The sequence below is a fragment of the Molothrus aeneus genome, chromosome 6 (genome assembly GCF_037042795.1).
Source record: "Molothrus aeneus isolate 106 chromosome 6, BPBGC_Maene_1.0, whole genome shotgun sequence".
NCBI lineage: Eukaryota > Metazoa > Chordata > Aves > Passeriformes > Icteridae > Molothrus > Molothrus aeneus.
The window spans coordinates 59,565,145-59,579,323 of record NC_089651.1 but is presented as its reverse complement, the minus strand read 5'-3'; the positions used below and the strand labels follow the sequence as shown (position 1 = coordinate 59,579,323).

Below are 14,179 nucleotides of genomic sequence, written 5' to 3'. Positions count from 1 at the left end.
ACTGTTTTAAAACTTTAAGCTTCTTTTTTTTTTGGAGGGGGAGGGGGATAAATCCACTTATTTCCTCCCATAATGGCTTTCATTTATAACTAAAGGGTGTAGTACCTTTTTCAGTGGTTTTTGTCCTGTGGCTTTGCATGTCTACAATTCTGACTTGTGGTTCTTTTGGTCTTTCTGCAGTCCTCCTGTGCATCACCTGATTGTGCTTTTTCCCTTCTGGTAGCTCCTGTATCAAGCTCTTTGTTCATTTTAGTGCTGATTTCTGTGCAGAAGCAAAAAAGAAAAAAAAATCAAACCAAAACCCCACCAAACCTGCACAATACCTTTTTCAGTGATTTTAATATTTTAAATTTAGATTTCACTAGTTTCTTACAGACATGATTTCTGTTGTAAACACTGTGTAAAGCCTCAGGATCACTGGAGTTGCCTCCACATAGAAGAAGGTCACAGAAATCAGCTCAGAAAGGCTTTGGGGGGCACAAGTGGAGACTGTTCCTATGCAGTTAGATGCTGCCTTCTTTTAATCATGGATGTGCTTGATGGAATTTGATTAAATTCAACACAGGCTGAAAGTCTGGCTTTGCTTGAAGTGCTTTAACCCACTGGGTGGGGAGAGCAGTGAGGGAAGAGCCACTCTAGATTTCCAGCATCTTCATGGCCTGCTCCTCTCATCCCTTTAAGGGCTTTGGAAATAAATTTCTAGGAGGGAAATTGGACTTTTTTGGCTGTGAGTTACACAGGGAGGATGCTGGAGGTGTGTGCTTTCCCCAGGTAGCCTCAACTGGCCATGAAAATTCAGGGATGTTTCTCCACCATGCACAGTGGGGGTGAAAATAACACTTGGGAGAAGGGAGTTGGGGCTGCATCCTGCTCTGGATATCAGGGGTGATGAAACTCCTTCAGTTGTTAAGAGGGACTGGAATTGTGAGCATGGAAATCCTACCACAGTCTGCAGAGGTCCCTTCAGATCCAGTCTGGTGGGTCTCTCTTGCCCTGTTGGGTGTGACAGCCTAGGGACAGGCTTTTTCCAGAGGGGAAATTGCCACTTGCTGGATGTGAGCTGTTGTTTCTGTTCACAGCACAACTCCTGATGTACTGGGCAGGATTGCCATTTTTTCCCCCCCTCCATTTTTTCCCCCCCTCCATTTTTTACCCCCTCCATTTTTTACCCCCTCCATTTTTTACCCCCTCCATTTTTTCCCCCCCTCCATTTTTTCCCCCCCTCCATTTTTTCCCCCCCTCCATTTTTTCCCCCCCTCCATTTTTTCCCCCCCTCCATTTTTTCCCCCCCTCCATTTTTTCCCCCCCTCCATTTTTCCCCCCCCTCCATTTTTTCCCCCCCCTCCATTTTTTCCCCCCCTCCATTTTTTCCCCCCCTCCATTTTTTCCCCCCCTCCATTTTTTCCCCCTCCATTTTTCCCCCTTTCCTTTTTCCCTTCCCCCCCCTTTTTCCCCTTTTTTTCCTTCTTTTCCTTCTTTTTTTCCCTTTTTTTTTTAATTTTTCTTTTTTTTTTTTTAATTTGAGTATTTTGTCAGCAGAACATCCCATAAAGCACTCATTTCCTGGGAGGGAAGTACTGGTGAGCCTGTGGCTTGTTTGAATCTAGTGAAGGACAAATACTGGGGGTCTTTTTTCCCTTCATGTTGCACCAGGCCAGAGAGGGGAAGAGCCATTGCTATGTGCTGCTGTTCCTTCAATGTTCCTTAGCCAGGAAATATTTGGAAGCATCCTGTGCCAGTTTAAAATAACCAGACAAATGCTATTCCTGGCTCAGTGTAGATGGGGATTCTTTGACTTGCTTTACTTCCAGTTATTTGTTTTGTTTTGTTGTTTTTTTTTCCCTCCTGCAGACCTCAGCTTCAGTCCTGGCAGAAGAACTTCACAAAGTGTGAGCATCCATTTCCTTTGGGATTTTGGGATTTGGGATTTGCCACCTTCCCTCTACTCACGTGCAGAGCGTAGGGGGGGCACTGCTGAAGGAAATGTCGCTGTCTGTGCTTTTAACTCCTCATGAAACCACCTTGGGAGCTGGGAAACAGCTTCCTACAGATTTCCCTTCCCTGTCTGGCTTCAGGTTTGGAGTTTTGCTGTAGCTGTGAGCTCCAGAGAAAGCAGCATCTCCTGTGTTGTTGATCCCTGCCTGTGTGCAGGGTCAGTGCAGCGTGCAGGAATGTGCGTGACCGTGAGAATTGTTGGTATTTGGGCTGTGGGGCTGTGCCAGGAGGCTTCTCCCTCTGGGAGATGGGCTGCTGGTTGTGTTTCAGAGCTAGGCAATGTCTCATAAATTTTTTGGCAAGCAGACAGCATTTAAAATGGAAAAGCTTTTGGACCCAAAGTGTGCAGTCAGCAGGATTTGGAGCAGGAGCTGGACTGAAGGGCCAGGGTGTATTTTGGGTTTAGCCTGATGCTTCCTGCACCACTTCCATCCACATCTTCTGTGCTGATCTGTCACTGTTTCCCCCTTGTGCAGGATTGCAGAGAAGGACAAACAGATCAAGCAGATGGAGGACTCATTAGGCAATGAACGTGCCAACTTAACCAGCAAGGAGGAAGAGCTCAAGGTACAATAAAAGCTGTGCCAATGCCAGCTGATCTGGCTGCATGTACAAAATGCAGCCCCCAAGGCTGCTGTCCTTGGGTCTAGAAACAGCCTTTCAGCTACAGGTCTGCTCTGCTAGGCAAGGCCAGTGCTAGATGCTGGAAAAGCTGTTGATAAGGAAATTTGTGGATTTTCCTTCAAAAAATCCCCTGAAGCTTCACCCTGGAGAGTGGAAGACACTCTGTGTATTTGAACTGCAAATACATTTCTTTTTTTCCTTCCTTCAGGTCTTACAAAATATGAACCTCTCCCTGAAATCAGAAGTGCAGAAGTTACAGGCTCTGACAAATGAACAGGTGAAACAGTTGTTTTTGCTTTTCCTCCCTTCCAGTACCTGTTCTGTCATAAATGCAAATGCAGATCTGTTGGCTTTAAGCAAGCTCTGCTTAAGCACCTTAATGGTGTGGGGCTTCCGGATTGGGCTCAGATCTGATTCCCTGCAGTTCTTAGAGCTGCTGGGAGCCCTAATTCTTCCCCCTCCTTCACCAGCAGAGTCTTGTACTTGGATATCCAAGTTACTGAAGCATTTTGCTTGGTTGGTTTAGATTTTCAGGCATGTAGAGTGCAGGACACTTCACAGAAGTGAGCACAGCTGCCTGTGAATATGCAAGCCTGGAATTTGCATACAAGATTCATAAACATCCCCCCAAAAAACCCCCAAAGCCCACAGCTCCCCCTGCCTCACCACAGAGATGTTTTTAGAGCCAAACAAAATGCTGTCCCTGTGTTGCTGCTGTGTGGCCTGTTCATTCCAGAAGTGGAAATGAAGTGTTTAATTAGAGATAATCCCAGTTGTCAAATGAATCTCTTGGAGATGGTTTTCCCTTTGTATCATTGCATGCTTGTAGATTGGTGTTGCAAAAGTGCATGAAGACAAGCTTACCCCTTTCACTCTTGATTTCAGTCATGTGCTGGGAGGCCAAATGACTTGTTCTAGCTTTTTAATATTGTGGAATGAAAGGTTGATTGAATCATGTGATGTATCCTAAGTCTGTGTTAATCCTCTTTATAATCTAGGCTGCTGCTGCACATGAGCTGGAAAGGATGCAGAAAAGGTAAATAGCTCTGGGATTTGATAAACAATGTTTATCAGTCTTTTATGTTCTTTTTAGTAATGCTTTTTGTAAGACTTGGATGGGGAAATGTGTTTAACTGTTCTGCTGTTTCTCAGCATTCACATAAAAGATGACAAAATAAGAACTCTTGAAGATCAGCTTCGAGAAGAACTGGCTCAGATTTCAAACACAAAAGAGGAATTCAAGGTAAGATACAGAACAGGTGGTTTTGTGCTGGTTTTTAGTAAGTTTGTCAGTCTCCAGAGGTTGTGGAGCAACTGCAGAACAGTGAAACTGACCTTTGGGTGCTTAGGTAAATGACACTGTTGTGTTTGTAAGGCAGGAGCAATGTGGGATATCACAGCAGAGTGAGAGGTGGCACAACACAAGTTAAATGCAATGTCTGAGTTGTGGAGAGAGAGGGCTTTTAATTCTGCAAGAGGAGGTTGGACAGTAAAAACTGTTGTGATTTCCCTGCATTCCACCTGCAAATGTGCCTTTCAAGGCCTTGGTGCTTTTGTTTGGAGCTTTTGCTGCTTGGATGATCATGCCAAGCCTCTGTTTTCTGTCAGGCAGATGTGAAAATGCTTATTTTAACTCTGCCTCTTCCCACATTTTCTCATAAGGCTGCAGCTCAACTGCTGAAGCTTTTGTTCTGACATCTGGGGTCTGCAGAGCAAAGCTGCTGCTTGGTTCTGGGTGGTGTGTGCAGAGAGCAGCTTAATTCCTCCTTGCCCTCTGCCACCTTGGCCTTTTTCTTGTGAACCTGGGCTGTTAGAAACAGAGAGAGAGGTGCTGACTCCATGCCTTGAACTCCTTTAAAGCCTGTGGTGGGTGCTGCTGCTCCTCTGATGTTTCTGGTGTGAGGTCAGTCCCTCTGAAGTTGCCACTGTCACCTTGGTGAGTTTGCTAGTGAGGAACAGAGTGAGTGGGCAGTGGCAGAGGCAGGATGCTTTTGTAGGAGAAGCCTCTGGAGTCTCCTGGGGTTCTTTGAAGCAGGCAGTAAACTTGATTCTTGTATTTAAGTGCCACTTTCAAAGAGGTTTTGATGAGAATCCCTTGCAAGGGCTCTGTAGTTTCTCTAAGCTGTCAGAGGAAAAGAGGGAAGAAGTTTGTTCGGTTAATAAAATAGGAAACAAAGTAAAATTTCAGTTGATTTTTGGAATAAAGCTGTTGGAATAAAGCTTGTGTGCTGGGTCACAGGTGCATAACCAGTGTGGGAAGAGGTGGCAGGCTGGGGGAAGTGGGCAAGTCTCAGGTTAGTGCCACTCTCAGGGCTTTGTGTGGTGGAACATTAGAAATGGTAGGTGAGGTGAAAATGAATGTGAGAAGAAATAGGAGCATCCTTTTAGTGTGATGGTTTCTGTAGTAACTGTTCCCAGGAAAAAGGCCTTAGAGGTGTTGTGAATGGTTATGTGCTGTAATCAGCTCAGTGCTAAAGTAATGGCAAAAATCACCTGCAGGCAGTTCCAGCAGTTCTTGGGAGGTGAATAGAGAGCTGAATGCAGATCATCAGCATTGTGATGGTGCAGAAATCCACAGTGTGCTCCCAGCATGAAGATTATGGGCACTGCTGCTCTCTCCTTCCTCCTCTCTTTGATCCCAAACAGAAACTAGACCAGTGCTGTTCTAAATGCTTCCACCTAATGAAAATGCTGCTTTTTTCCCAGGCACATGAAAGAGGGAAAAGCCAGGTTCAAACCAGAGCAATGCATTTAATCCTCACTGTTGTTGTCCTTTCCTGCTTGTGTTTTCCCTGTGAGATTTTGGGGTTTTTGCAGAGCACATGTCCTGCTTTTCACTTTTGTGAAGCGCCAAGCAAGTCTTCAAAAAGAAAAAAAGCAGTAATAGAGGAAGATTTTAAAACACTGTCTGTTAAGGGCTGCTGTGACCATTGTATGGAGCAGGAATGCAGGAGGAGAGGCAAAGTCTGTTTGTCCTTCCCATCCACCTCTTCCCAGGTGTGGGAGCTGTGCAAACCTCTCTGTGCTGGACTGCCAAGTCCTTGCTGTGCACTGAGGCAGCTGAAGGGAACTCAAAAAAAAAAAAAAAGGGATCTGGGATGATCTGCTTCACCAGATGAGGGTTTTGTAAGAGGCAGCTATTAAATCTTGACACAATGCTGGTGCTGCTTTTGGAGAAAAATGGGTTCTTTTCTGAGCTTCTCACATTTGGTACTGTCTGATTCTCTGCCAGGGAATAAAGATGGTAACAGCTGAATTTCTCATGGGACATAAGGACAATACTTTTGTCCTTAATACAGAAAAGCAAGACAGAGAAGGAAAGGACTCTTTGTAGTCTTGAAGCTTCCAAAGAACTCTCTGTAATGACTTCTGTGCTATTTAATTGCCTTTTTGCCATTATGGAAAGGCTGTATTTAGGCTCTGCAGTTCTGAACTGATAAAATGCCTCAATTTTCTTCCAGGTTCTGAAGGATCAAAACACAGCTCTGCAAGCTGAAGTTCAGAAGCTGCAGACTCTCCTGTCTGAGCAGGTACAGCCAGTGTTTGCTGAGCTTTTATCAAATATCTTCTGTGCTTTTAATTTCTTCAGTGTTTTTTCTTAACCTGGCTGTAGGCTGAGCTGGTTGATGTCAAAACCTGATGCTTGTTTAGGTATTTTCTCTTCTGTGGAGGGTCAAGTAAGGCAGTTGTGGTTGTCTTGTAGACCTAGTCAGAAGTGTCCAAACAAAATCTGTATTTTTTTTCCCTCCTGAAGACTCATACAGCTTAACACAAGCAAGAACTTATTTCTGTAACCACTCTGACCCTTGGAAGTAGAAAACTCTTTACATTGTGATGTCTTTTGCCTCCTGTTCTGTGTTTTTGCCCATGGCTCACCTGCTGCAGCCAGACTGGTGCTCACAGGATGCTGCAGGTTCAAAGCTGTTGTGTTGTTCAGCTCCATCTCCTTTGGGATGTTCTCTGGGAGAGCCCCTATGAGCATCCCTGACTTTGCACCATTGTGGAATGAGAGAAATTCCTGAAACACTGGAATAAGATTGGCAGGACAGGAAACTTCTCCTGTACTCCTGCTAGTCAGGAGCTCCCTTTTGGAGCTGCTCCCTTTTCTCTGGTGGACAACCAGGCCTGTAGCCCCTGCTCCTTTGGCTGATCTGTGTCCTGCCTGAAGGACTGGAGGTGATTTTGCTTGGAAGTTGCTTTATGTTTCCCACCTGGTCTCTCCCAGTGTGGTGGAGCTGAGGAATCATAAATGTTCTGCTGAGAGAGCCTCAGGTGGAGCTTGTGGTTCTGATAAATGCTCAAAAGGGCAGATTTTCAGGTACTGAGCTGGCTGCAAGTCCAGCAGTGTAAAGCCATTAAGGCATTTGGGCTGGATCTGTCCCTCCTCTGAAAGATTGAGGTTTTTTTCCCAGCATCACTATTAGACACATATACCATGAGGATTTTCTCTCCCTACTTTGTTTTCCTTTCTGGATTAGTGTTGTAAACAAGCTTCTGGTAAAGTTGGTGCTTTCCAATTATTTGTTTTTTAAATCCCAAACCTTTATTGATCCAATTAATGATGGCCCCATTTTTTTTTTTCTTAATAGACAAACAAAGACTTGATAGAGCAGATGGAAAAAAGGTAAGAAACTTTGTTTTGAATCAGAAGCTAAAATAAAGGTTTTGGTGGCAGTAAGCTTACTGTTGATAGCTAACTGCCTTCAAAGTTAAATTCTCTTTTTTCCTAATTTTCACTCTTGCTTTTTCAGCATGAGAGAGAGGGATGATAAAATCAAGACAGTTGAAGAGCTGCTTGAGGCAGGACTCATCCAGGTGGCTACTAAAGAGGAGGAGCTAAAGGTAAAATCCCTCTTACTATCTTTTGATGGGGAAATAGAGATTAAGTGCTCTTATGCAAGGTGAATGTTGGAGTGCTCATAGTTGAGTGGGAATTCCTTCTGAACAGGAAAAGCACCTTGTGAAGATGAGGTTGAAACCTTTTCTATAAGACAGACTAAGCATGAGCATCAGTGGACTAGAATAAATAAATAAGTATAAGTAAATAAAGCTTCTCTCTGCTTAGTCTAGGGCAGATTTTGCTAAAAAGCCCTTTGGAATAATGGGAATATATTTCTAGAGCTGTACATTTGGTTTAATCCCCAACAAACCTCCCTTTAGGAAAGGGTGTTTTCTATAAACTTGGTATTATAAAACTCCAGGTTTTTTTGTCTTAGTTGATAATCTGAAAGGTAATGTGGATTATGAACTAGTGACATTTCTGGAATGGTGATAAAGTTATTTCCTTCCTGTTTATTTATAAAGAAGGCAGTGCTGAGAAGCCTGGAGAGGCAGTACAGAAATCCATTTTGAGCTGGCTCCTGTGGGAGGCTGTGTCCACCTGGGCACAGCCAAGACAATGTTTTTCCCTTTCTTAAGGTGCCTGAATTCCAGGGGCACCAATTGCTGCCATCGCTGTGCTGGGGAGGGGTTGTAAACCCTGAGGTTACTGAGCAGCCAAAGCTGTGAGCACCCCATAGACTCCTTTAGGCTGAAAAACCCTCTGAGATCAAGTCCAACCATCCCCAGCACTGCCAAACCACATCCCCAAGTGCCACACCCACATGGCTTTTAAATCCCTCCAGGGATGGTGGTATTTTGCAAGTGATTTGTTTGAAATAATATTTTACAATTTTTTAATAATGCTGACAGTGATGTTCAGATTATGTGATTTTTATACTTGTAGTGCTGTTCTGTACAAAGGCATCTTTGAATTCTTACATATTTTGGATGTTATTTATTGACTCTAGAGTAGGATCTAGACTGTTAAAGCCTATGGTGTTATATAATTTTTATTTGTATTCCCAGAGTGGTGAGAAGCCTGTCTGTGGGAGAATCCCAGTATTATGTAAATACAAATGAATAAATGGGCTGTACAAAAGATGGGCTGTAACATGATTTGTTGCATTTGTTTTTCTGACCTCTCTGCTCAGTTACAGCACTCCCACCTTGCCCTAATTTCCTATAAATTAGTGTCCACTCCAAGTTATCCATGGTGAATAATTAGTCTGTTGAATACTTTGGCTCCAACACCTGCAGAGGGGGGTCTCTTCCAGACTTTCAAAGTCTTTCACTTATTCTAAAAGAAATTACTTTTTTGTCAAGCTTAACACTTTTTTCCCCCACAAATGAGGCTTTCATTATCTCTGTGTCTGCTTTCAAAGGCCCTGAGAACGGAGAATTCATCTCTGAGAAAAGAACTTCAAAGCCTGCAAATTCAGCAATCAGAGCAGGTAGTACTTTTCATCTAAAACTTTTATTACACCTAAACTAAATCTGAAAGAATCTTGCTGTGGTTGCAGAAGTCAAGGGAAGAAGGTGGAGTTGCCTTTGAAGCCTGTTGGCAAAGCATCCTGTTTTCTTTCAGCCTTGGTCTGGGAGCTGATGCTTCTGTCAAATGTTTGCTTTGCAGAAGTGTCAGAAGCAGGGCAGATGTTCAGGATCCAGGCAGTGCTGCCTGAGGGTGAGGGCTTGGAACACAAACCCTGTGAGGAACCCCTGAGGGAGCTGGGGGTGCTCAGCCTGGAGAAAAGGAGACTCAGGGCTGCCCCCATCACTCTCTGCAGCTCCTGAAAGGTGCCTGTGCTCAGCTGGGGCTGGGCTCTTTCTCCAGCAGCACTGACACAACCAGAGCACACAGCCTCGAGCTGTGCCAAGGGAAATACAGGTTGGATAGCAGGGAAAGTGTTTTCCAGCAAGGGTGAGAAAGTTCTGGAATGGCTGCCCAGGGAGGTGGTGGAGTCCCCATGCCTGGGTGTGTTTAACAAAGCCTGGATGTGGCACTGGGTGCCAGGGTTGAGTTGAGCTGTTGGGGCTGGGTTGGACTGGATGATCTTGAAGGTCTCTCCCAACCCAGTGATTCTGTGAGTTTGCCATGCTCTGAAATGGCCATGGATCTCCTTTTGCAGAAGTCTGGAGCAGCAGGCATGGCTGGCAGGCAGCTTGTACTGCCTCAGATTCATGATGAATGTTGGAGCTTCCCAGTGTCAATCCACACTCTGCAGGTGTCACTTGTCCCCCTTCCCCTCGTGTCTGCTCAGTGACACTGTCACACTGTTGTCACTTTTGATGTGCTGGTCAGGAAGTGCCTTTCCCTGACATCCAGCTCTGCTTGGACACCTCAGGAGGGCAATTAGCTCCTAGAAAATCATGTCTGGAAGTGGGGAGGCACAGGGACCCTGTAGAGATGTGCAGCAGTGTCAGCATTAAAGGGCAGCTGATGAAATGATGGTCCTGAACTTCACCCTCTCCTGTGTGGGTGTGGGTTTGCTTTTGTTTTCCTGGAACTTGCAGCAAGTTTAGTATTATTGCTTGGCCAGGAGCTGTAGACTAATTTTCTCAGGGGCAGCCAAATAAATAAAATATTAGGCTGCTACATAGTTCATCCAGCTCTCTATCCTCACCCTTCAACATTCACAGATTGTTTTGCTTTGTTGTGTTTTTCCTAAGATGAAGCTCTGTTTTTCACAGGTTTCCTTCCAATCACTGGTGGAGGAACTGCAGAAAGTGTAAGTTACTGCACAGATTGAATTTCTGATTAATTCTGCATCTTTATTCCATGACTACAAGTGTATTGCTTCCTTGAAATCATTGGCTTTTGGCTGGGTGAAGTGTGTGTGTGGCAGGAAGCATTTCCATTTTGGAAACATGTCACACCAGATCAATACCTGCTGAAAATCCAGTTGCTGCTCTGCTAAGCACTTAATTTCATAAACCTGGCTTTGACTAGGTGAGGAATTGCTCTGATTTATCAGATAATCATTTTTGTTCAGTAGGCACTTGAAAAGGAGTGGGATTGTCCCCTGTGTGTTTTAAGTTGATAAATACTTTGCTGGAATGTCCAGTGAAGGCTGATTTTAAGTGTGTGTCATTCCAGGCACTCTTGATATCTTAATTTGCATTTTTTGATTGTAGTGGTATTGATTTAGCATGTGAACTGCTGGTCATATAAAGCCAGCTGGTTCTGCACTAGTCCCAGTCTTATTCTCCCTATTTGTTCCTCTTGCCTGGTCCCACTCTAGATCCCTGAGGCTGGTGATGGGATGTGATGTGATAGCAGGAGCAATTTTTTTTTATTTGCTTGAGTAGCACATTTTTTTTCAGCCAGCTTTTATTTCTCTGCTCTTTTTAAGGATCCACGAGAAGGATGGAAAAATAAAATCAGTGGAAGAACTCCTACAAGCTGAAATCCTAAAAGTAGCAAGCAAGGAGAAGACTGTTCAGGTATCTGTGTGCAATCCCTGCAATTCCTTTGTGTGTTGGTGCCACAACCACATTTGTCTGTTACTGCATGGCATTCTACAGTGATCAATCTGTAGCATCCATTTTTGTGGTGTTTTTGTGTTTCCATTGTCCAACCCTGTCTTGTTTTGTCATTGAAAAGGCTTTGACACAGGAAATAGAGGCTCTGAAAGAAGAAGTAGGAAATTCCCAGCTTGAGATGGAAAAACAGGTAAAATACTTTAGTGGCAGCAGTGTGAACCAGCCTTGCCTTGGATGTGCTGCTCACTGTTTCTGTTCTAGTGTGTTCTGTTTCACTGGTGAATGTCCTTGGGTAAGGAACTTCCTCATGCTGGAGCTACACTGTTCTTGGATATAAAGCCATAAAAATGTAGGATAATTAATGATATCCTTCAGAAACCACATACCTCAGGAAACCTGAACTTTTTCGGCTGTTAGTATGAAATTTGGCAAGAATTGCTATAGCTTAATGCATTGCAACATCAGCTCTGCCTGGGCACACTGTCCCTGTAGTAAACATGAAACCCTGGGGCATCCTTGGGGCTGACAACTTGGAAATCTCAAGTGCTGAAATTACTGCTCCTGTTCTGGCCTTTCTGTGTTGCTGGAGCAATACTGCAGGCCCAGGTAAACCCAAGACTGTTTATTTTTTTTTCCCAGTGCCCAAAAAGAGTTCAATCTTGGCACAGTCACTTTTACTTTAGCTGTCAGGAATGCAGGGATGGAGGAGAATGGGCTTTTTTGGCATGATTGCTGTCTGGCATCCAAAGCAAGGGAAGCCCACGTTTCCTCAGGGAGCCCATTCTGCAGGCAGCTCAGTCCATTGTGCTGTCAGGAAATGTGCTTGTTTGTGTGGGTTGTGATTTTGGTCTGCCCTCTTTTCAGTCCCTTTAGCTGCATTCCAACATGTCACCCCCTGCTCAGTGTTAGAGTTTTGTCCTTTTTAGGCAAAGCTTCACAGAATGTGTTTCCGCCTTGGGCTTTTCCTCCAAAGCAAATTTCCAGGAACTCAGGGAGTTGTTTGTGTCTATTTCCTTCCCTGGACCTGTCAGAGCCCAGAAAAAAAATGTGGTTTAGATTTGCTGTTTCTGGAATGCTCTGTGAGGGATGCTTGCTCCAAAGGTGATGTATCTGTGCACCTTTTGGTCTCCTGCAAGCAGAAGGGAGATTTTTGGGAATGTCTGAAACTCCTGCTGTGTTGTGGTAGAGGATTGACAGATAACCACTGTCAGGCTTTCACACAGCATTCAAAAGTAACATTCCCACTAAATCTTACATCTCCAGTCCACATTCAGCCTTAGAATGGGAATTTAAGGGAGTGCTGACTTTTCAGATAGCACCCAAAAAGCATTTCCTTATGCAGAGCTCTCAGTGGCCAGGGATGGTCTCTGTGGTTGGAGCTGCAGTTGACAGTGGGGTGGTGGTCACAGTCACTCTCTGCTTCTTCCTCTGTGTCTCCTGTGGGCCTGCTTGTTGTTCCCATTTGCACTGTTTCCTTGGCTGCTCTGGAAGTCACATTTTAGATGTGGGGAATGTAAATAGTTGGAGACACTCGGTGCCTTGTAATTAAAAAAGTGCATTTATGCTTACTGCAATAAATGGTGCCTCTTTTGAAAAGGTCTGATAGTTTTTCCCTGTGTTTCTTCATAGAGCAATTTTTAGCATTTGTGTGCCTTTTCCATGTGCATTGAACTGAAGTGCTGATTATTTTCTTTAGGTGACAATAACATCACAAGTCAAAGAACTTCAGACTCTGTAAGTGCAGTTGTTAATTCTGGTCTGCCCTGTGCACCCCTTACTGACCCCTTAAATCCAAGTCAGGATGGAGGGATGTAGGCAAGGCATGGTGGAAAACCTGCTTTGGTAACACCTGAGCTGTAGGGGTGGGGAAATGATCATTCAGTCCCTTGTATCCCCAGCTGGGGAGGGGCAGGGAAGTGTTTTTGGATGAGGAGAACACACATTTGTGAAACCCCTGCAATGTGTCAGCTCAGAGTTTGCTTTCACCTAATGAGCAGTGCCAGTGATCAAGGGCATCTCCTGCTCAGCCAGGCTGAAGTGGAAGTGCTCACACATTGGTTTTTAGTAGGTGAACTGTGCTTGTGCCTTTGATCACAGATCTGCTTTTGTTAGGTGCTGTAAATCACAGAATGTTTTATTTCCAGATGGATGAAAGAGCAAAGGGTTTATGCTGTGTTTGTCTGTGTTCAATGGCACAGGTTGAAGGGGAAGGAAAAGCAGGTGAAAACCATGGAGGCCTTATTGGAAGAGAAGGAGAAAGAGATTGTTAAGAAAGGAGAATGTCTGCAGGTAAGCTGCTTTAATATTCTGAAAGGAAATAAGTTCTGTTGCAGCTTGTCTGGCTGGGAAGAATAAAGCCACACTTTTAACTTTGCTTTTTATCTATCCAAAGGGTCAGAAGGATACAATTGCACAATTAACCAGTAAAGTTCAGGAGCTGGAACAACAGAACCTGCAACAACTCCAACAGGTACAGCCTGCAGAGTGGATGTGGTTTGGGAGTGCTGCTTGCTTGAACAGGAAGCTGTTTTTTCTCTTCTTCCTCACACAGAGGATTTGCATTGGCTTCAGCTTAGAGATGTTTTAAATCCAACTTGACTAAGCTGTTTATAATGCAGAGAGCCCACTAGTTCAGCTGTGTTCATCCAAAACAGGTTTTACATGGCTAGCAGGTTCTGGGAGGTTTTAACTGGGATGATACTGTGCATAAAGAGGAGCTTTGGTGGTCTGAAAGCCTTGGAGCTCACAGACAGTCCCAGCTGTGTCCCAGCCACCTCCTTGCCAGGCTGAAGCAGCATCTCTGCAGGGCTCTGGTCATGCAGGAGCTTTGGCTGCAACTGAATGTAGCAGCATCTCTTGAAGTGGTCAGGCTATGCTGTGACTCCTTCCTGCCTTTCCCTGGGGCTGGAATATTTTGGCTTTTGATCTGCACTGGACTTGAGAGCAGACAACTGGACAGCCTCGAAGCCAGGTGTTACTTAATGGAAGAATTTTTCCAGTAAGGTGGTATTCTGGCTCAGTTTGGATTTTTGCTGATGGTAAAAGGAGGAGACTGAGTTGGACTTTTATTTTGGGTGGATGTCTAGACACAAGCATTTATCCCAGGGGGAAGATGGAATGGAGAGCAGTTGGCTGGTGTGAAGTTTGGGATGCTTGGTGTAAGCTCTGTTTCTGAAATCCATTATGTGATTAGATATTCTTGGAGCAATGCCTGATGCAAAATTCCTGGTATTTCTTTGGCAAGTGTCTTGCAAGCTGT

At 44.5% G+C, this 14,179-nt stretch overlaps 1 protein-coding gene across 10 annotated transcripts in view; it reads left to right on the top strand.

Annotated features, from left to right (window-relative positions):
* The window catches only part of KTN1 (kinectin 1), a 79,342-nt gene that overhangs the window by 43,079 nt on the left and 22,084 nt on the right, over nt 1–14,179 (top strand). For 6 of the 10 annotated variants that reach the window (XM_066551397.1, XM_066551400.1, XM_066551396.1 and 3 more), the window contains exons 13-27: nt 1,852–1,889; nt 2,472–2,562; nt 2,828–2,896; nt 3,618–3,655; nt 3,772–3,862; nt 6,081–6,149; nt 7,209–7,243; nt 7,371–7,461; nt 8,823–8,891; nt 10,129–10,166; nt 10,791–10,881; nt 11,042–11,110; nt 12,617–12,654; nt 13,119–13,209; nt 13,313–13,390. In XM_066551397.1, coding sequence (XP_066407494.1) covers nt 1,852–1,889; nt 2,472–2,562; nt 2,828–2,896; nt 3,618–3,655; nt 3,772–3,862; nt 6,081–6,149; nt 7,209–7,243; nt 7,371–7,461; nt 8,823–8,891; nt 10,129–10,166; nt 10,791–10,881; nt 11,042–11,110; nt 12,617–12,654; nt 13,119–13,209; nt 13,313–13,390 — 996 coding nt within the window. The remainder of the gene's footprint in view (nt 1–1,851; nt 1,890–2,471; nt 2,563–2,827; nt 2,897–3,617; nt 3,656–3,771; nt 3,863–6,080; nt 6,150–7,208; nt 7,244–7,370; nt 7,462–8,822; nt 8,892–10,128; nt 10,167–10,790; nt 10,882–11,041; nt 11,111–12,616; nt 12,655–13,118; nt 13,210–13,312; nt 13,391–14,179) is intronic. The other 4 variants (XM_066551398.1, XM_066551405.1, XM_066551404.1 and 1 more) reach the window with 1 other exon arrangement.